The 23,440-nt window shown below is 37.1% G+C and overlaps 1 protein-coding gene across 19 annotated transcripts in view; it reads left to right on the top strand.

Moving 5' to 3' along the window:
* Positions 1-23,440, top strand: part of CEP162 (centrosomal protein 162) — a 109,564-nt gene that overhangs the window by 59,236 nt on the left and 26,888 nt on the right. For 16 of the 19 annotated variants that reach the window (XM_005552435.5, XM_074037556.1, XM_074037557.1 and 13 more), the window contains 5 exons: positions 814-918; positions 12,836-13,048; positions 15,360-15,994; positions 18,832-18,973; positions 21,716-21,814. In XM_005552435.5, the coding sequence (XP_005552492.2) occupies positions 814-918; positions 12,836-13,048; positions 15,360-15,994; positions 18,832-18,973; positions 21,716-21,814 (1,194 nt within the window). Of the gene's footprint in view, positions 1-813; positions 932-12,835; positions 13,049-15,359; positions 15,995-18,831; positions 18,974-21,715; positions 21,815-23,440 lie in introns of those variants that run through there. The other 3 variants (XR_012433633.1, XM_074037568.1, XR_012433632.1) reach the window with 2 other exon arrangements.

Genomic DNA, 23,440 nt, shown 5'->3' on the forward strand with positions numbered 1-23,440 from the left:
TTCAGAATGTATTTCTTCTCTAGATGCATCCTGTTATCTGTAATATCAGTTCTATGTAACCTTTTGTCATTGCATCATTACTCTGAACTATTAATTAAGATCGCTGGTTTGCTTTTAGATATATAGTCTATTTTAAATTAGACTGAGAATAAATATAAGCTCCTTATCACAACCTGTCAGGCCTCCATGGGGTCCAAACCCTGCCTGCCTCTTCAGTGTCATCGGATACCACACTCCCCTGAGTCACTCTTCTCCAGCCACATCAGAGGTCCTCTGATTCTTGAACATGCTGGACTCATTCCACTTGTTTTCTTGGCCTGGAATACTTTGGCCTGAGTTCTTTCTGTGTCTCACTCCTCCTCCTTGTTCCTGTTGGCTCAAATATCTACTTTCTAGAAAAGATGTTTCCTGACTCCCTTTCCTAATGTAGCTGCCAATCTCTCAACTTCTGGTTCTTTGTTCCTATCCCTTCACTCTGTTTTATTTTCTTCTTAGCCTTTACCACTCTGAAGGTTTTTCATTTTCCCTTTGATTTACTTTATTTATTAGCTTATCAACTCTCTCCCTCTACTAGAGCATAAGCATCTTGGGAGCAGGGACCTAGTTTCTCTCGTTTGCCATCCATATCTCCTGCCAGATCTAGGAAGTGCCTGGAACTTGGGAGGAGCTCAAGGAATTTGAGGCATTAATTCCCCAAATTTTGCTGAGGAATTGATAAATGAATGAGTACCTAATATTATGCTTCCCCCCACCCCCAGAACTTTTCTGTTACATTTAAATATGCTTCTTAGCATGTTATTTATTTATTGACAGATTGAGAAACTGAAAGCTGAATCTGGGAATCCATCTATTCAGCAGAAGATACGCTTAAAAGATAAAGCAGCAGATGCCAAAAAAATTCAGGATCTGGAGCGACAAGTATGTGTTCAGGGTAAATTTTCATGAGCATATTTTATGTATAGTGCATTTTGGTTTTCTCTTTTGTTTCAGGAGTTCCCACGAGATGGAGTCGACCTGGAAATTTTTGTTTTAAAGTATTTACATTAGTAAAAGTAATAACATCATTTTATGTACCTACAGCTTTATAATTACAGAATTTTTAGACTAATGTGCCTCATTTGTAAGATGGTAGACCTGCTCATAAAAGGTAATTTGGTACCGTAGCTCTGTTAGACATCTAGGAAGAAGGAAGTAGAATTTTGAAACTCTGGATATAGAGTTAGGATTTCTTTTCCTGACCATTGACAGCTGAGAGAGGAGTATAGGAGGGAGATCCCTGAGTTGGGAACATGCTGGTAATGCTTGGGAAATGTTACAAAACAGCCTATAAACAAAATATTCAGCTTCCCAAAGAGCTGGCCATTATCTTGAGCCCTTTCTTACTGTTCAGACTTAGAAATACTCATTTTGTGGTCAGCGTGGAAGACCTTTAGTCATAAAGTGAAGCTTATTAAAATAAAGATTTTTTTATTTAAGTATTTGTTTTAGGAGGTAGGATTATTTTTTCCTTCTGTTTTTAAAACACTGTAATATAGCATTTATATTCATAACTAAATATTTTAAAACAAAATATGAATTGCCAGCCTTGTTCATAAGGGAGCAATATTCTGTAGTCAAGTCATGGTACTTAAACATATAGGTATTATTCCATCATAAATCCAAAACTGTGAGGTCATTACTGGGCTGAATATTATCCCAGTTTTATGAGAAGAAGGAAAACTAAGCAAAGAATTAACTTTATTACTTTTACAAGACCTATTTTTATATTAAAAGGTATGACTGAGTAGATTGGATCAGGGTCAAGAAAGGATCAGCCAAACGTGGTATGAAGAACTAGAAATATCTGGCCAGGCGCAGTGGCTCATGCCTATAATCCCAACACTTTGGAAGCCGAGGCGGGAGAATCGCTTGAAGCCAGGAGTTCAAGACCAGGCTGGCCAACATGGTGAAACGCCCTCTCTACTAAAAAATAGAAAAATTAGCCAGGCATAGTTTTAGCTGGGCATGGTGACACACACCTGTAATCCTAGCTACTTGGGAGGTTGAGGCAAGATAATTGCTTGAACCTGGGAGAAATAAGTTACAATAAGCCAAGATTGTACCATTGTACCTCAGCCTGGGTGATGGAGCAAGACTCCATCTCAAAAAAGAAAAAAAAGTAAATAAATAATTAATTTTAAAAAAAGAACTAGAAATATTCTGAAGTGAGTATAGTCTGGCATTGCTTGGATTTTCTTTAGTGCTAAAGATTTAGATTAGCCAATCTAAGAAGCCATCCAGAAGTGGGAGAGAAAAAACACCAAAGGAGCTACTTCTTTATTAGATGACTTATTTTAAGAGAAATTATGTAGAATTGATCCATATTGGTCAGACATACACTGCTTTATAAAAGTAACCTCCCTTTTTTATTAATGCTTTTATTAAACATTAGTTCATCATCTTACATTTTTCTAAAATAATTTTCTATGTAGTTGGATTGCTGCATGTACATTTCAGATCATGTTTATTTAGTTTCCATGAGCATTTCTATCCTGATATTTTAAACCTTAATACATATTTTTTAATCAAGGTATATCACAATATAGTCAGAATAATTATGGAGCAATATTCTTTTTTATTATTATTATTATACCTTAAGTTCTAGGGTACATGTGCACAACGTGCAGGTTTGTTACATATGTATTCATGTGCCATGTTGGTGTGCTGCACCCATTACCTCATCATTTACATTAGGTATATCTCCTAATGCTATCCCTCCCCCCACCCCCTCCGCACAGTAGGCCCCAGCATGTGATGGTCCCCTTCCTGTGTCCAGGTGTTCTCATTGTTCAGTTCCCACCTATGAGTGAGAACATGCGGTGTTTGGTTTTCTGTTCTTGTGATAGTTTGCTGAGAATGATGGTTTCCAGCTGCATCCATGTCCCTACAAAGGACACGAACTCATCCTTTTTTATGGCTGCATAGTATTCTATGGTGTATATGTGCCACATTTTCTTAATCCAATCTGTCACTGATGAACATTTGGGTTGATTCCAAGTCTTTGCTATTGTGAATAGTGCTGCAGTAAACATACATGTGCATGTGTCTTTATAGCAGCATGATTTATAATCCTTTGGGTATATCCCCAGTAATGGGATGGCTGGGTCAAATGGTATTTCTAGTTCTAGATCCTTGAGGAATCGCCACACTGTTTTCCACAATGGTTGAATTAGTTGACAGTCCCACCAACAGTGTAAAAGTGATCCTATTTCTCTACATCCTCTCCAGCACGTATTGTTTCCTGATTTTATAATGATTGCCATTCTAAGTGGTGTGAGATGGTATCTCATTGTGGTTTTGATTTGCATTTCTCTGATGGCGAGTGATGATGAGCATTTTTTCATGTGTCTGTTGGCTTTTGAGAAATGTCTGTTCATATCCTTTGCCCACTTTTTGATGGGGTTATTTGTTTTTTTTCTTGTAAATTTGTTTGAGATCTTTGTAAGTTCTGGATATTAGCCGTTTGTCAGATGAGAAATTGTCTCCCATTCTGTAGGTTGCCTATTGACTCTGACGGTAGTTTCTTTTGCTGTGCAGAAACTCTTTAATTTAATTAGATTTGTCAATTTTGGTTTTTGTTGCCATTGCTTTTTGTGTTTTAGACATGAAGTCCTTGCCCATGCCTATGTCCTGAACGTTATTACCTAGGTTTTCTTCTAGAGTTTTTATGGTTTTAGGTCTAACATTTAAGTCTCTAATCCATCTTGAATTAATTTTTGTATAAGGAATAAGGAAAGGATCCAGTTTCAGCTTTCTACTTATGGCTAGCCAATTTTCCCAGCACCATTTATTAAATAGGGAATCCTTTCCCCCTTTCTTGTTTTTGCCAGGTTTGTCCAAGATCAGATGGTTGTAGATGTGTGGTATTATTTCTGAGGACTCTGTTCTGTTCCATTGGTCTATATCTCTGTTTTGGCACCAGTACCATGCTGTTTTGGTTACTGTAGCCTTGTAGTATAGTTTGAAGTCAGGTAGCGTGATGTCTCCAGCTTTGTTCTTTTGGCTTAGGATTGTCTTGGCAATGCGGGGTCTTTTTTAGTTCCATATGAACTTTAAAGCAGTTTTTTCCAATTCTGTGAAGAAAGTCATTGGTAGCTTAATGGGGATGGCATTGAATCTATAAATTACCTTGGGCAGTATGGCCATTTTCATGATATTGATTCTTCCTATCCATGAGCATGGAGTGTTCTTCCATTTGTTTGTGTCCTCTTTTATTTCACTGAGCAGTGGTTTGTAGTTCTTCTTGAAGAGGTCCTTTACATCCCTTGTAAGTTGGATTCCTAGGTATTTTATTCTCTTTGAAGCTATTGTGAATGGGAATTCATTCATGGTTTGGCTCTCTGTTTGTCTGTTACTGGTGTATAAGATTGCTTGCGATTTTTGCACATTGATTTTCTATCCTGGGACTTTGCTGAAGTTGCTTATCAGCTTAAGGAGATTTTGGACTGAGACGATGGAGTTTTCTAAATATACAATCATGTCATCTGCAAACAGGGACAATTTGACTTCTTCTTTTCCTAACTGAATACCCTTTATTTCTTCCTCTTGCCTGATTACCCTACCCAGAACTTCTAACACTATGTTGAATAGGAGTGGTGAGAGAGGGCATCCCTGTCTTGTGGCAGTTTTCAAAGGGAATTTTTCCAGTTTTTGCCCATTCAGTATGATATTGGCTGTGGGTTTGTCATAAATAGCTCTTATTATTTTGAGAAACGTTCCATCAATACTGAATTTATTGAGCGTTTTTAGCATGAAGGGCTGTTGAATTTTGTCAAAGGCCTTTTCTGCATGTATGGAGATAATCATATGGTTTTTGTCTTTGGTTCTGTTTATATGCTGGATTACGTTTATTGATTTGCGTATGTTGAACCAGCCTTGCATCCCAGGGATGAAGCCCACTTGATCATGGTGGATAAGCTTTTTGATGTGCTGCTGGATTCTGTTTGCCAGCATTTTATTGAGGATTTTTGCATTGATGTTCATCAGGGATATTGGTCTAAAATTCTCTTTTTTTGTTGTGTCTCTGCCAGGCTTTGGTATCAGGATGATGTTGGCCTCATAAAATGAGTTAGGGAGGATTCCCTGTTTTTCTGTTGATTGGAATAGTTTCAGAAGGAATGGTACCAGCTTCTCCTTGTACCTCCGGTAGAATGCGGCTGTGAATCCGTCTGGTCCTGGACTTTTTTTGGTTGGTAGGCTATTAATTATTGCCTCATTTTCAGAGCCTGCTATTGGTCTATTCAGGGATTCAGCTTCTTCCTGGCTTAGTCTTGGGAGAGTGTAAGTGTCCAGGAAATTATCCATTTCTTCTAGGTTTTCTAGTTTATTTGCGTAGAGGTGTTTATAGTATTCTCTGGTGGTAGTTTGTATTTCTGTGGGGTCAGTGGTGATATCCCCTTTATCATTTTTTATTGCATCTGTTTGATTCTTCCCTCTTTTCTTCTTTATTAGTCTTCCTAGCGATCTATCAATTTTGTTGATCTTTTCAAAAAACCAGCTCCTGGATTCATTGATTTTTTTGGAGGGTTTTTTATGTCTCTATCTCCTTCAGTTCTGCTCTGATCTTAGTTACTTGCTTTCTGCTAGCTTTTGAATGTGTTTGCCCTTGCTTCTCTAGTTCTTTTAATTGTGATGTTAGGGTATCAATTTTAGATCTTTGCTGCTTTCTCTTGTGGGCATTTAGTGCTGTAAATTTCCCTCTGTGCGATGCTTTAAATGTGTCCCAGAGATTCTGGTATGTTGTATCTTTGTTCTCATTGGTTTGAAAGCACATCTTTATTTCTGCCTTCATTTCGTTATGTACCCAGTAGTCATTCTGGAGCAGGTTGTTCAGTTTCCATGTAGTTGAGTGGTTTTGATTGAGTTTCTTAGTCCTGAGTTCTAGTTTGATTGCACTGTGGTCTGAGAGACAGTTTGTTATAATTTCTGTTCTTGTACATTTGCTGAGGAGTGCTTTACTTCCAATTATGTGGTCAATTTTGGAATAAGTGTGATGTGGTGCTGAAAAGAATGTATATTCTGTTGATTTGGGGTGGAGAGTTCTATAGATGTCTATTAGGTCTGCTTGCTGCAGAGATGAGTTCAATTCCTGGATATCCTTGTTAACTTTCTGTCTCGTTGATCTGTCTAATGTTGACAGTGGGGTGTTGAAGTCTCCCATTATTATTGTATGGGAGTCTAAGTCTCTTTGTAAGTCTCTAAGGACTTGCTTTATGAATCTGGGTGCTCCTGTATTGGGTGCATATATATTTAGGATAGTTAGCTCTTCCTGTTGAATTGATCCCTTTACCATTATGTAATGGCCTTCTTTGTCTCTTTTGTTCTTTGATGGTTTAAAGTCTGTTTTATCAGAGACTAGTATTGCAACCCCTGCTTTTTTTTGTTCTCCATTTGCTTGGTAGATCTTCCTCCATCCCTTTATTTTGAGCCTATGTATGTCTCTGCGTGTGAAATGGGTCTCCTGAATACAGCAGACTGATGGGTCTTGACTCTTTATCCAGTTTGCCAGTCTGTGTCTTTTAATTGGAGCATTTAGTCCATTTACATTTAAGGTTAATATTGTTATGTGTGAACTTGATCCTGTCATTATGATACTAGCTGGTTATTCTGCTCATTAGTTGATGCAGTTTCTTCCTAGGATTGAGGTCTTTACATTTTGGCATGTTTTTGCAATGGCTGGTACCGGTTGTTCCTTTCCATGTTTAGTGCTTCCTTCAGGATCTCTTGTAGGGCCGGCCTGGTGGTGACAAAATCTCTAAGCATTTGCTTGTCTGTAAAGGATTTTATTTCTCCTTTACTTATGAAACTTAGTTTGGCTAGATATGAAATTCTGGGTTGAAAATTCTTTTCTTTAAGAATGTTGACTATTGGCCCCCAGTCTCTTCTGGCTTGTAGAGTTTCTGCCAAGAGATCTGCTGTTAGTCTGATGGGCTTCCATTTGAGGGTAACCCGACCTTTCTCTCTGGGTGCCCTTAACATTTTTTCCTTCATTTCAACTTTGGTGAATCTCACAATTATGTGTCTTGGAGTTGCTCTTCTTGAGGAGTATCTTCGTGGCGTTCTCTGTATTTCCTGAATTTGAATGTCGGCCTGCCTTACTAGGTTGGGGAAGTTCTCCTGGATGATATCCTGAAGAGTGTTTTCCAACTTGGTTCCGTTTTCCCCGTCACTTTCAGGCACACCAATCAGACGTAGATGTGGTCTTTTCACATAATCCCCTATTTCTTGGAGGCTTTGTTCATTTCTTTTTACTCTTTTTTCCCTATACTTCTCTTCTCACGTCATTTCATTCATTTGATCTTCAATCACTGATACTCTTTCTTCCAGTTGATGGAGTCAGTTACTGAAGCTTGTGCATTTGTCACATAGTTCTCGTGTCATAGTTTTCATCTCTATGAGTTCTTTTACGGTCTTCTCTGCATTGATTATTCTAGTTATCCATTCATCCATTCTTTTTTCAAGGTTTTTAGTTTCTTTGTGCTGGGTACGTAGGTCCTCCTTTAGCTCTTAGAATTTTGATTGACTGAAGCCTTCTTCTCTAAACTCGTCAAAGTCATTCTCATCGAGCTTTCTTCCATTGCTGGCAATGAGCTGCGTTCCTTTGGAGAGGGAGATGTGCTCTGATTTTTTGAATTTCCAGCTTTTCTGCACTGCTTTTTCCCCATCTTTGTGGTTTTATCTGCCTTTTGTCTTTGATGATGGTGACATACTGATGGGGTTGTGGGTGTCCTTTCTGTTTGTTAGTTTTCCTTCTAACAGTCAGGACCCTCAACTGCAGTCTTTTGGAGTTTGCTTGAGGTCCACTTCAGACCCTGTTTGCCTGGGTATCAGCAGTGGAGGCTGCAGAAGATAGAATATTGCTGAACAGCGAGTGTTGCTGTCTGATTCTTGCTCTGGAAGCTTTGTCTCAGAGGTATAGCCAGCCGTGTGATGTGTGGTGTTGGTCTGCACCTAGTGGGGGATGTCTCCCAGTTAGGCTACTTGGGTCAGGGACGCACTTGAGCAGGCAGTCTGTCCATTCTCAGATGTCAACCTCCGTGCTGGGAGAACCACTGCTCTCTTCCCAGCTGTCAGACAGGGACATTTACATCTGCAGAGGTTTCTGCTGCTTTTTGTTTAGCTATGCCCTGTCCCCAGAGGTGGAGTCTACAGAGGCAGGCAGGCCTCCTTGAGCTGCGGTGGGCTTCACCAAATTTGAGCTTCCCTATGGCTTTGTTTACCTACTTAAGCCTCAGCAATGGCAGGCACCCCTCCCCCAGCCTCGCTGCCGCCTTGCAGTTAGATCTCAGACTACTGTGCTAGCGTTGAGGGAGGCTCCGTGGGCGTGGGACCCTCTGGGCCAGGTGTAGGATATAATCTCCTGGTGTGCCATTTGCAAAGACCCTTGGTAAAGTGCCGTATTAGGGTGGGAGTTACCCGATTTTCCAGGTGTCGTGTGTCTCAGTTTCCTTTGGCTAAGAAAAGGAATTCGCTTACCCCTTGCACTTCCCAGGTGAGACGATGCCTCGCCCTACTTCAGCTCTTGCTGGTCGGGCTGCACTCTCTGACCAGCACTGACTGTCCGACATGCCCCAGTGAGATGAACCCGGTGCCTCAGTTGAAAATGCAGAATTCACCCATCTTCTGTGTTGCTCACTGTGGGAGCTGGAGGCTGGAGCTGTTCCTATTCGGCCATCTTGGGTGCCCCTCACAATATTCTTAAATAGACTAATTATAAATTATCTATTTTTAAATAGAATATAAGTCAAAATGGAGCTAATTAGATGTATATTGTAATGAAAATTTTAGATTGTGTTTGTACTTTTTTTTAATTAATGGAATATTTCATGGTTTAACTTTCAATGAGAGTTAAAAAAAGTTTACTTTGTATACCGGTCAAACTGGTATTTTTGACCAAAGAATAATATTGAAAAGAAAAATTAAAGAAAATACAAATAAAATCTCATTTTTCCCAAAAAAAGTATATATTTCAAGATATCAAAATCAGATTGAAAATGTTTAAATTTTTAAATAAATACATTAATTTAAAATGTTAAATTTATAAAATCTAGTTCTCCTTTTAAGATATGTAGTGTTGGTATGTATACATGAATTTTCATATACCTACAACTAACTCAATTAACTAATATCAGAGGAAACAAAGCTTTGAATTTTTCAGGTGAAAGGAATTACTAGTATTCGTAGATGGATATATCCCAATTTATGATATATCAATAAATGTGTAAGCGTTTTCACAAATGGAAATATTTATATTAACTTTGCAAATCATATGCCCCTTAGATACCTAATATGAACAGGATTTTGAGCACCAGCAAACCATCTTACCTTAGGAGATGAAATCATCATAAAAGCCAACACTTACCAAGCTCTCACTATATGCTGCACACTCTAAGTGCTTACCAAGATGAAAGTCATTTGATCCTCAATTATATCAACCCTTTGAAATTGCTACTGTTACCATCCCCATCTTACCCAGGAGGCAAGAGAAATTTAAATTGAGGGATTAGTTGACACAGGGTCCTAAAGCTGGTGGCACAGTTTAACCCAAATATGCTCTTAACTGACACTAGACTGCCTCTCAGGTGCTATTTTGTTGCATGCTCATAGGCTAGAAAACAGTTCAACAAAGAATTCAGTGTTTGTGTGTTTTGCAAAGATGTCTTCACCATAATAGGTTTTAAAAGCATGTATATAGACAGGCACATATAATAAGCTGTCATTTCTGTGGACCCTAATGTGTTTCTTTCATTATATAATATGTCATTATTTTTTAGATTAAATGAAAAGTATCCAGTCCTTTATGAAGACTTCATTAAATGTTATCTAGTCCTCCTTGCTTTCCAATTAAAATAAATTATTTTAAAGTAGATTAAACTTTACTTGGACCAGGAGATTGGGGTGGAGTAGAGCTTTAGGCAGAGTCAGAGGCTTAGAAAGCTGAATGTTTATTGCAAAAAGTTTACACACTCATGTGCATGTAAGTAATTTTTCAATCAGTACAGTGTAGAAGCACTATCATATGAAGGAGTCTGGAAAAAAGAGAAGGGGAGAGCTTTGTGCACAAGAGGACTGGTTATTACTAATTGAAAGTCTGAAGACATACATATATATATATATTTTTTTTTTTTTTTTTTTGAGATAGTGTCTCACTCTTCACTCAGGCTGGAGTGCAGTGGCACGATCCTGGCTCACTGCAACCATCTGCCTCCCAGGTTCAAGCAGTTCTCCCACTTCAGCCTCCTGAGTAGCTGGGACCACAGGTGTGTACCACCATGCCTGGCTAATTTTTGTATTTTTTTAGTAGAGACAGGGTGTCACCCTGTTGGCCATGGCTGGTCTGGAACTCCTGACCTCAAGTGATCCACCTGCCTTGGCCTCCCAAAGTGCTGGGATTACAGGCATGAGCCATCGTACCCAGCCCTGAAGATATATTTCTAATGAATGTAAGAGAATTTCTGTAAATAAACCAATAGGTAATTAGACAATATACTTTAAAATTTTTTATCAGATAATCTAGGGATGTAAAATTTGAAATTAATTTGTGCTTCTGTGCATTTGATTCAATCTGGAGATATGCTATAAGTATCTCTGAAATCTTGACAAGTGTAGCATAATCTAAGTTTATGCATTAAATTGCTTTATTTTACATATATTTGTGACCTTATATATGTTTCAAAATTTTTACTGTTTTATTTTTATAGATTTAGGGGGTAGAAGTGCAGATTTCTTACAGGCATATATTGCATAGTGGTGAAGTCTGGCCTTTTAGGGTAACCACTACCCAAATAATGAACGCTGTACCTGGTAGGTAATTTTTTAGCCCTCACTGCCTCCCACCCTGCCACCTTTTATAGTCTCCAGTGTCTGTTATTCCAGTCTGTATATACATATGTACTCATTGTTTAGCTCCCACTTATAAGTGAGAACATGTGGAGTTTTACTTTGTTTCTGAGTTATTTCACTTGGGATAATGGCCTCCAGTTCCATCCATGTTGCTTTAAAACATGCTTTTATTCTCTTCTATGGATGAATAGTGTGTGTTTGTTTGTGTGTGTGTGTGTGTCTTTTTGATACAATATATTTTCCTTTCAATCCTAGTAGTGGAATTGCTGGATGAAATGGTTCTCTTTTTAGGTCTCGAGAAATGTCCATACTGTTTTCCATAATGATTTTACTAATTTGTACTCCCACCGACAGTATACAAGTGTTCCCTTTTCTCCACATCCTCACTAACATCTGCTGTTTATTAACTTTCTAATAACCCTTATGACTGGTGTAAGATGGTACCTCAGTGTGGTTTTAATTTGCATTTATTCGGTGATTAGTGATGTTGAGCATTTTTTCATATTTTTTGGCCACTTGTATGTCTTTTGAAAAATGTGTGTTCATGTCCTTTGCCCACTTTTTAATGGGGTTATTTAAGTCCCATTTGTTTATTTTTGGTTTTGTTGCATTTGCTTTTGGGGAGTTGGACATAAATCCTTTCCTGGGCCAGTGTTCAGAAGAGTTTTTCTTAGAAATTTTTCTAGGATTTTTATAGTTTCAGGTCTTAGATCTTTAATGCATCTTGAGTTTATTTTTATATAAGGTGAGAAGTGTGAGTTCAGTTTCGTTCTTTTGCACATGACAGTCCATTTTTCCCAGCACTGTTTATTGAATAGGGTGTCCTTTCCCTAGTGTATATTTTTGTTGACTTTGTCCAAGATCAGTTGATTGTAGGCATGTGGCTTAATTTCTGGGTTCTCTATTCTGTTACATTGATCTATGTGTCTATTTTTATCAGTACCATGCTGTTTTGGCTGCTATAGCCTTGTAGTACAATTTGAAGTCAGGTAATGTGATACCTCCAACTTTGTTCTTTTTGCTTAGGACTGCTTTGGCTATTCAGCGTCTTTTTTGGTTCCATATGAATTATAGGGTTGGTTTTTCTTTTTTTTTTTTTTTTGTTTTTTGTTTGTTTTTTGTTTGTTTTAATTTTTTTTTTTTAATTTATTTATTATTATTATACTTTAAGTTGTAGGGTACATGTGCATAACGTGCAGGTTTGTTACATATGTATACCTGTGCCATGTTGCTGTGCTGCACCCATCAACTCATCATTTACATCAGGTATAACTCCCAGTGCAATCCCTCCCCCCTCCCCCCTCCCCATCATAGGCCCCGGTGTGTGATGTTCCCCTACCTGAGTCCGAGTGATCTCGTTGTTCAGTTCCCACCTATGAGTGAGAACATGCGGTGTTTGGTTTTCTGTTCTTGTGATAGTTTGCTAAGAATGATGGATTCCAGCTGCATCCAAGTCCCTACAAAGGACTCAAACTCATCCTTTTTTATGGCTGCATAGTATTCCATGGTGTATATGTGCCACATTTTCTTAATCCAATCTGTCACTGATGGACATTTGGGTTGATTCCAAGTCTTTGCTATTGTGAATAGTGCTGCAATAAACATACTCTGTAAAAAGTGACTTTGGTAATTTGATAGGAATTGAATTGAATTTGTAGATAGCTTTGGACAGTATGGTCTTTTTAACTATACTGATCCTTCCAGTCTATGCACGTGGGATGTTTTTCCATTTGTTTGTGTCACGGTTTTCTTTATCAGTGTTTTGTAGTTCTCCTGGTACACATCCTTCACCTTCTTGCTTAAATGTATTCCTAGGTAGTTCTTGACTTGGTCCTCAGCGAGATTGTTATTGTTATATAGAAATGCTACTGATTTCTGTAGATTGTGTCCTGAAACTTTACTGAATTCATTTATTAAATCTAAGAGTTTTTTGGTGGAAAATATGTCTTAATAGGTTAAGGAAATGGAAGGGATTCTGAAGAGAAGATATCCCAATTCTTTACCTGCTTTAATATTGGCTGCATCAGCAGCTGGTGATACAGTGGATAAAAATACAGTAGAATTTATGGAGAAAAGGATAAAAAAACTAGAAGCTGATCTGGAGGGCAAAGATGAAGAAGCAAAGAAAAGCCTTCGTACCATGGAACAACAGTTTCAGAAAATGAAGGTAAGTGCTAAGTAGCCTCAGAGATAAATAAAGGTCAGAGATGGACAATGGGGGCTGGCATTTCTTAGGATCTCACTTTAACAAATAGCTATAAACATTCTTTCCCATGAAACCTTTACCACTGGTATCAATAGGTGCAAAAGAAACCAAGTCCATCCTATTTTGGTGTCCTCTTTCAGCAACTTTTCTTTTTATTTCTGACAGAATAATCAAACACAAGATAATCTTTACATCACCTCTCTCAATATTAGAATTAGTGGAAATTAAGTCATGAAAAAGCAGAATAAAACACACTTGATATGTATTCAGTACAAAAGGAAAAAAGAAATTACCATGTTTGAAAATATTTTCACTGAAATTTATCTAGAGAAGGGTAAGGGAATAAGACAGAAGTATGCACTTTAGGAACAGCGGGTAGGGGAGCATCTTCCAGAAATGTCTTACTTTCTGAGTTTTCCATTATTTTGTGAAACAGGAATGAATCAGAAAATACAAGTGCTAGAACAGACCAAGTATGAAACAGGAGATATTTAATTTACTTTAAAAAAAATTTTGTAGACCAATAACAGTTATAGATTATTTTTAAAAATTTGTTGAGCACATGGTTTCTGTCAGGAATTCATGCTAGATACTTTCATAAATATCTCTGTTCATCTTGCATAATCCTTCCAAACACCTGTGAGGAGTAGATATTGTTAACACTATTTTGCAGATGAGGGAGCTGAGATGTTCTAGGAAGTTCATCTCAATTCTCCACAGATTTATATTTTGAGAAAAGCGACAAATGAAAGAACATTAGATTCCAGAAAAAGTAGAAGGTTGATAACCGGGAAATAATACAGTGGCCTGGTAATTAAGGTCACATCAAGGAGGTTGGGTTTCTTCCATTCCACCCACTTTTACACATAGATAGATAGACGGATGGATGGATGGATGGATGGATGGATGGATGGATGGATGGATGGATGGATGGATGGATGGATGGATGGATGGATGGATGGTTGGATGGATGGATGGATGGATGGATGGATGGATGGATGGATGGATGGATGGTTGGATGGATGGATGGATGGATAGATAGATAGATAGATAGATAGATAGATAGATAGATAGATAGATAGATAGATAGAGATAGACAGATAGATACAGAGATATAGAGATACAGATCCCTGATAACATGCTAGCATCAATTACCAGCATGGAGTCTAGCAAACAATTAATGATTGTAATTATTATTAGTGTTCCACCAACCAAATAAGACTCTCAGGTATAAACTCCAGCCCCCTACTCCACTTTTATATATCTAAATCGAAACACTCTGTTTCTTTTTGCAGCCGCCTGCCCCATCCCACTCCTGCCTTTGCTTACTATTTACCTCTTCCCCTTTTCATTTCTGATTCCCTGTATATACCAAGCATTCGACCAGCTTTGCATATGCTCTTCCTACTTCCAAAACATCCCTGACTCCGCCTAACCCCAAATTAACACTCATCTCTCAAGACCGAACATAAATGTGCTGTCTCTGTGTAGTCTTCCCACCTTCTGTCAAGCCTCCAGACACTTAGGGCAGCCTCGCCTCCTCTGCACTGACTGCACTATGTTCACAGGCCCATTATTGCACTTATGGGACATTGTAGCTGCTGCCATGTTGCTCTCCTCACCAAGCTGTGAGCTATTTGAAAATAAGAACTGAGTCTTTTTGTTGCTAGAACCTGCATATTGCCTGGCATAACGTCATAGCTCGGTAAATACCCATTGAATGAATGAGCAAACACTGCTGGTGCCTCTCTCCGTAGGAGAAATTATTTATTTCATTTGCTGAACACTAAACAAAATATTAAAGCTCCAGTATACAAATTCCAGGCCATTTTACTCTCTATGAAATTAATAAATTGATGTTAGAAAGTTGAAAATGTGCTGTTTCCCAAAGACTTCAGTGCCCCCAGTAGTTTTACTGTTTATCCTCAAAGAGTGTGCTGACAGTTTTTATGGAAAAGACTGCATAATAATAGGTTTTGTTGTAAGGTTTAAAATAAATTTTGCAGTGTGTAAGAAAATAGGTAAGTTAATATTTATGAAGCAACTTATCAATTATTAAATTACATAACATATGTCAAGAATACATAATGTTATGCCCTGAAAGAATAGGACTTCAATACCTTTGACTCACTCAAGAAACAGAATTGTAGACATCAGACTGTATAATGAGTACCTGAATAAAAGAGTAGGTAGAACCCAGTAGTGTGCAGGGCTTCAGCAACTAATGAAACGTTTAACAAGTGTTTGGGATTACATGGATTCTTTCCTTCAGATTCAGTATGAACAAAGACTAGAGCAGCAGGACCAGCTACTTGCCTGCAAATTGAATCAACATGACTCTCCGAGAATTAAAGCACTGGAGAAGGAACTTGATGACATTAAGGAAGCCCATCAGATCACTGTAAGAAACCTTGAAGCCGAAATAGACATTCTTAAACATCAGAATGCTGAATTAGACGTCAAGAAAAATGATAAAGATGATAAAGATTTTCAGTCTATAGAATTCCAGGTGGAACAGGCTCATGCGAAAGCTAAATTAGTAAGACTCAATGAAGAACTGGCTGCAAAAAAGAGAGAAATACAAGACCTTTCAAAAACTGTGGAGAGGCTTCAGAAAGAAAGAAGAATGATGCTATCAAATCAGAACTCTAAGGGCAGAGAGGAAATGTCTGCCAAAAGGGCAAAGAAAGATGTTTTGCACTCAAGTAAAGGGAATGCTAACTCCTTCTCTGGAACCCTGGACAGCAAGCTTTACCAACCACATACTTTCACTGATTCCCATGTTTCAGAAGTTTTACAAGAAAACTACAGATTAAAAAATGAGCTAGAGGGATTAATTTCAGAGAAGAATGAGCTGAAGGTGAAATCTGAAGCAGCAATCAATCAATTTGAAAACTCCATGAGAAGGTAAAATGTTAAATTATAAATATTTGTAAAAATAAAAAGATAAAAATTGAAAAATTATAAGATATATTTCCTCCAGATAATTAGTTTGACCCAGAACTGAATTCATAAGTGAATATTAATAAATTATATTACATTGCTGAGCATATATCTGTTTCAGGATAGGGTCTTCTACCTGCTGGTGGCCCAAATTCTGATGTACCTGAACCTCTGTGTCAACCCAAATTGTGTCCTTGGGCTCGCCAGTCTTGCCTTTTGGCGTGTACCCATATGATATTAATAAGCTGACTCACTGGGCTCTTCTAGCAAAGGAATGTCATAGTTCATTATTGCTATAGGCAGATTGCTTTCAGAAAACAGTTATTGTTAAAGCTAGTTGGCAGTCTAAAAGGAAAAGGTCCTCTTTTCAAAAATCACTTTTCAAATTGACCTTGTGATCACATCCATTCATGCCTTAAGGAACTTTATACTCATCCATTTCCTTCTCACAATCTCCATTTGCTATCCACTGTCTCTTTCCTCTGAGTCTTTTGACATCCTCAGATCTTTTTTTCACCTGATCAAATTCCAATCCCGTCTTTCAGTACCCGTTTTTCACAAGTAGTCTTTTATTTCTATCTCACTTCCTTTTAAATATGGCTTTCATCATCACCCCTTTTAAACCTGGTCTCAATAATGACCTTTCCCAGGCCAGTGGCATTTTCTCCATCCTCATTTTCTTCAACAGTGTTGACCACACTACTTCTCCTGAAATGCCTTCCTCCCTTAACCTCTGTGACTTGGCAGTTCTGACCAAAACTCCTTTTCTGTTTCTTTTTCTGAATTCTGACCCTTCTTCCTTCTCCATCCCCAAAAATCTGGCTTTCTACCAGCATTGAGCTCTTGGTTTTCTGTTCATTCTCTGTTCTTTCTCCATTGCTAAACTTACCCATTCTTATGGTTTCTATGAACCATGACTTCTAGATTTACTTTTAAAGTTTGTTCTCTTTGCTGAGTTCAGATGTGAAACCTGGAACTATTTATTGGATTGCTTCTCTTGGAATCACCAATACCTCAAGTTTCCTTTTTTTAGCTGTAAATTAGTTCCTCTTCCCAAGCTCCCCTTCCCTGTCTATATTTATTTTAATTACCAGGCCAGCTTTATCTCTGTTATTTCTTGGGTATAAATGTTTCCCGTTTTCCATTCTTCCTTACTTTAATAAACCAGTGCTGCCATTATACAATTTTCCCACTCCAATCTTCCTTCTTTTTTTTAACCTTCCCCAGTCATCTTGCTTAAAAATCATTCATATTCTTTAAATACTCATACACCTGGGTCATTCTGCTCTCCAGTGACTCCCAACTTCCTTAAATATCAAGACTAAATTTCTCTGCCTGGCATCTCAAGTCTCATCACTATTCTAATACTACTGTACTTACCTAATCTGTCACATTTCCTCATGCCTTTTGCTCATTCTTGTTATAAGTACTACCTTCACATAACATTTCATGGAACTTCCCAGGAAATTGCCTTCTCCTACCCCTAACTCCTACAAAACTTACTAATATGTACCAAGAAAGGATTAATCATACCCAGCCTTGTAGTTCCTTGAGAACTACTGTAAGATTATGCTTCTTTGCATCCCCACAGCAGTGTGCTGTAGGAGCAGAAGGAGCATGGGAAACACCCAACAAATGCTTATTGACTGGCAGCTATGGCAGTGAGTGAGTCATGTTGTTACCATATGGCAGTCATATTGCTACCAAATGGAAACCTTGTTTCTTAAGTCCTGAATATTATGATAATAGCATGAAACTGTTTAATAAGAACCACATTCTTTCCAGGAAAGAATTTTAAATTCAGGTTTTCCTATGAATTTTCCTGTACATCATATAAAATTTGTTAATATTGTCAATCTGTTTCTTAGATAAGTCTGGACCTGAGAAGTGAAGAATAAACTTTTCTAGCCCCATATTTCGACTTTTTACTATCATTCAGTTATATGTGCTTTAATTTAGGTTTTTATTCTTTTCCTAGGACCCTAATCACACTGTTTCCATGGAGAAATATTCATATGGTGAAATAAGCAATGGTTAAATTTGTCTGTAGTTGGGAAGCACCATATTAATATAGCAGTTTACTAAAATACATGCTTTAAGTTAAATCCTGTTATTTTCAAAGTCTTTCCAGTAAGAGAGAAAATGTTTATCTGTAGAAAGTGTATCAAATCTTTATTTATAATTTTAACCATTTACTGAACTGCCTCTGAATAAATTTTATCACAGAGACAAATGAATAGTCTCTCACACTTACAGTCCAAATTACTTAATTGCATATTTCAAGCATAATATGTCCTGAGAATTACCATAAAGATTGTCTCATTCTCACAACATGCAACTAGCCCTGGAGTCTCATGCATGGATTGAAAATTGGTTAATGCTGCCTACAAGGCATTGAAGATTCTAAAGGGAACAGCTGTGATTTTCCAGTGAAGCATCTGGGCAAGAAATCTGAGTTTATCTTAAAAGATCAAATGTCAAGTGCTTTACTTTAAATTCAGACAGTTATTTTGGAACCCTAGATTCCCTCAGAAGGTATAGCCTCAGGTTGGGGATAAAGTGGAGATATATCACTATTTCCTCAAGTTTGCCCTTATAAAATTCAGTTAATAATAGCTCATGGATTGGTCCTAAGAACTCGTAGGCAGTAATGTATAAAGCACCTAACACGGTACAGTTAATATTGGTGCCCATTTTCCCTTTTCTTAATTTCCAGGTTTCTTACACTGTTTTTGTGCTAAGTCTGAATTAGAGGTTGAAGAGCCACTTTTATGTGTGGTTTTCTTTCATTTGCTCTGTAGGGTCAAGGAAGATACTGCAGCATACATTGCATCCCTCAAAGCATCTCATCAGAGAGAAATAGAGAAACTCCTTTGCCAAAATGCAGTAGAAAATTCTTCTTCCAAAGTAACTGAACTAAATCGTAAAATAGCAACTCAAGAGGTAGATGACAAATCTGTTTTATCTTTTGACTTGAATAAATTTGTTTTGACTTTAATGAGATTAAAGTTAACATTGTTTTATTTGGAAATGTTTTAACTTTTTCATCTTGGTGATAGAAATGGGAAACTATTATTGGCCTGATTTCTTTTTTAAAGAAGAAAATATTATATATTTAATTTTTTTAAAGAAGATAATACTATGTATTTAATTTTTTACTTTAAAACTATACCATATAAATGTTTTTTATAGTTTTGTCCCTATACTTCTCAAATAAGTCTTTCTCTAAATTTGTTGTCACAGGTAGTGAGGTATATGTCTAACATGATTAGGACCGTAGTACTTGAACTTGGATGTTGAACTGAGTCTCTAAGTCCCAGCTGACAGTTATCCTTAGACATTCTTCCTGCCCCATGATCTTTTATTTATTGAACAAATGATTCAGATCAATAGACAATCAGGCACTGGAATAAAATAATGAACAGAGAGATACACAGCTCTCGCTCTGATGGAGCATAGTCTTCTAAGAATTATTAAAGGGAATGCTGCCAACTCATCAGCATTTCCTCAAATAAATGTGTGTTTCTTTTTGAATAATAGGTATATCTACTTAGAATATCTATGAGCCTATCTTCTGTACTGTTTGTCTCTTATAAAAATAGCGTTAAAATAGGACTTTTATCTACAATCTACTTTCAAATGGTATATCCAAGAAAATGAAAAGGTGGCAAATCAGCCACCTTTTGGGTTATCAAGTTGAAAAATATATGAATGTTTATTGTGTTCATCTTGTCTGTAGGTTTCAATTTTAAGAAGGAAGCTCAGGGAGAAAAACATCAAGAAAGAATTATCTCACCAAGTATAATTATTTAATACCATCTTAATTAAAAATAAATTCCTTAATTGGGGAAGTTTGAATATGGACTGGCTATTGATACTAAGAAATTACTATAAATTTTCATAGGTATAAAATGTTATGGTTTTGTGAGAAATGCCCTTATTCTAAAGAGATGTATGTTGAAGCATTTGAAGGTTTGAGACAGTCTCTTTGTGTCACCCAGGCTGTCTTAGCTCACTGCAACCTCTGCCTCCTAGGTTCAAGCGATTCTCCTGCCTCAGCCTTCCAAGTAGCTGGGATTACAGGTGTGCACCACCATGCCTGGCTAATTTTTATATTTTTGGTAGAGATGGGGTTTCACCATGTTGGCCAGGGTGGTCTCAAACTTCTGACCTCAAGTGATCTGCCCACTTTGGCCTCCCAAAGTGACATTTGAAGTATTTAGGGGCAAAATGTAATGAAGTCTGTAACTGAACTTCAGATCACTGAGAAAAAAAAGGACTGTTTGACTACATTAATGAAAAATACTTAAAGTGCCTTTCGAAAGTAACAATCCATACAGCCTTACAGAGAACCTCTCTGGCCTTATCCTCCATAGGAATAGGGTGTCAGAAGGCAACTGTAAGCATTCTATCAAGTGATTTTGTAGTAAGGAATAGTCTGGGAGAGGTGGGAAAGGTAGTATTATGATGCCGTAGTGCCATAAATGTTATTTTCCCAGAGTTATAAAAGTAATATTGTAAAATTGAGTTAAAGAGAAGTCAGCATAGTCTGATCACTAAAAGTACAGCATTAGAGATAAGATAAATTTTTCACAATTTCTCTTAGTTTCTTAATGAAAGTATCTGTACATGTATTTCAGTTTACCTAAAAATATGAGACTGACATTATTTCACAGATATTATGAGGCTTGTGTTATATTTAATCAATAGTTCTTAAATAAAAACTATCACACTTAACTACAGAGTATAAAGATAGTGTTGTCTACCTTTTTCCAAATGTGTAGACTTTCTAGAGCTTTATTTTAAAAGGACTTTTTCTAGTCATGAAAAATGTTCATGTTTATTTTCCCCCATTTTATTGATATATAATGATTTAGATATTTATGGGATACATGTGAATGTTTGCTACATGCAAAGAATGTGTAATAATCAAGTCAGGGTAACTGGGATTTCTGTCACCTTGAGCATTCATTTTTATGTCTTGGTATCACTTCAAACCCTCTCTTCTAGTTACCTTGAAATACACATAATATTGTTGCTAAGTATAGTCACTCTGGTCTGCTATTAAACATTAGAACTTATTTCATCTATCTAACTGTTTGTTTGTACCCATAACCAACCTCTCTTCATCCTTCCCAACCCCCCACTCCCATCTCTGGTATCTATTGTTCTATTCTCTGTGTTCATGAGATCAAGTTTTTTAGCTCTCATATGTGAGTGAGAACATGCAGTATTTTTCTGTGCCTAGCTTACTTAACATAATGACCTTCAATTCCATCCATTTTGCTACATATGACATTATTTCCTTCTTATTTAAGGCTGAATTGTATTCCATTGGGTATATATGCCACATTTCTTTTCGTCTGTTGATGGGAACTTAGGTTGATTCCATATCTTTACTATTGTGAATAGTGCTGCAATAAACGTGCAAGTGCCAGGTGTCCCTTTGATATACAAATTTCTTTTCCTTTGGATAGATACCCAGTAGTGGGATTGCTGGATAATACAGTAATTTTGGTTTTAGTTTTTTGAGAACTCTCTATAATTTTTTTCCATAGTAGTTGTACTAACTTACATTCCCACCAACAGTATATAAGTTTCCTTTTGTGAGTTGGCTTTCTTATATTTTTCAGATAGTGTTCAAGGAGGAGCTTTATTAACTCAGCACTTCTAACAATTTCCTAGGTACTTATAAGACATTTCCAAAGTCAAGTTAATGAGCTGCAGAGTAAACAAGAGTCTCTTGTAGTTTCTCAAGTTCGAGAAGAAATTCTACAGAAAGAGGTAAGAAATAGCCAAAATATTGGGCTAAAATAAGTTTCAAGTTCGCGAAGAAATTCTACAGAAAGAGGCAAGAAATAGCCAAAATATTGGGCTAAAATAAGTTTCTTAGGCATTTCAATCATACTCATATTTATAAATTTTTTACCTAAATGTACAAATAGACATAACCTGAAAGTATCACGTGTCAAGAAAATATTAGTAGCATGCTTATGTAAAATCTGCTTTCCCCAGATGAAGTTCAGATATTAAGTCACTAAGTTGTCTACGTTTTATTTGCTGTTGAGATTTTGTGGATAGTGGGGAAAATGGGATGGGAGATGTTTGGGTGTTCTGTTTGTTTTCTTCAGGAGACAATTGAATAGTGAAGGCCGTTTCTGTATTAAGTACTGTCAAGGAGGAAAAATAATTTTTTCCTCAACCCTCATGAGTTTTTAGTTGAGACAGACCCCATAACAAAAGACAGATTAATAAGAGAAAAACAAGTTTATTAACACGTGCAGCACACGATGCGGGAGAAACTGCAACACAAAGTAATTCAAAATGGTGGCTTAGGACTCTCCGAGTTGGTAGCTTTGAAGAGATTTGGATTAGAGATTGTGAGATCAGAGATTGGCAGAGGAAGAGAAAAACATCGATTGGAACAAGTGCAACTGAACAAATTTAAGTACATTGTCCCATATCAAATAATTGTCTTAGTGCTGAGAACAGGTCGATTCAATTAAGCAATTGTGTCTCATTTCAGGAGATATTGCAGGTGTGCTGTCATCAAAGTTAGGCCTCTATATGGTGATTTAATAAGAGGCATTTCTGTGGAAACAAAAGAAAAACAAAAGTTAATGGTAGGAGTAGTCTATATACTAATTTCTGAATCCTAAGAGCAGCTAGTCAAGAGTTCTAGATGTTGATCTCAAAGCATTTTTTACAGTTTGAGTATCTAGTTATAAAGTGTGTGGCCCATGCAGCAATTGGCATGAAAATTGTCCATATATGAGCTGTTGTGGTGATTCTCTGCAGTTTATATCAAGTTATTCAGCTTCAGCTTATTAGGATTTTAGGAAAAGGGCAGTTAAATATTTTAGTGATTCCAAGCCAGGAGGGTAGGAGAAAAATTCGAAATACTAGTTTGGATAATTATTGACAGAAATCTAGACTAGATTACATGTAAATAATAAAACCCCAGAGATAAAGAACAAGGCTAGAATCTGATATCTACAAGGGTGTGTTACAGTTTTCTAATGAAGCACAGTATTTTTCTTTCTGCAGTCACCCTGATTTCTATCAGAGATAATCACAATAAGACCAATTTGTTGGCAAAAATAAGTCTAGTCTCATTAAACTTGGCTTGGTTATTTGCATAAAAAGTGCAGCAAGAATAGTGATTAATCATATAGGCTCTTTTATAAGTCCGTTTTGCTGGAACTTGTCATAAGGATTCTCAGATTGGCCCTTTATTAGCCTCTCCAGGCTAGGAATGCATGCCAAAGGCTTGTCTCAGATTTTTGCCTCTGATACCGATAGATCCAGGTAAATTCTTTTATTTTCTAGAGATCCCCCAAATATTCTGAGGCTCCTGGGCTTGCCAGGAAGTGACATTTCTTACTCATCTGTAAGGAAACCGTGTATATA

The sequence above is a fragment of the Macaca fascicularis genome, chromosome 4 (assembly GCF_037993035.2).
Source record: "Macaca fascicularis isolate 582-1 chromosome 4, T2T-MFA8v1.1".
Taxonomy (NCBI): domain Eukaryota; kingdom Metazoa; phylum Chordata; class Mammalia; order Primates; family Cercopithecidae; genus Macaca; species Macaca fascicularis.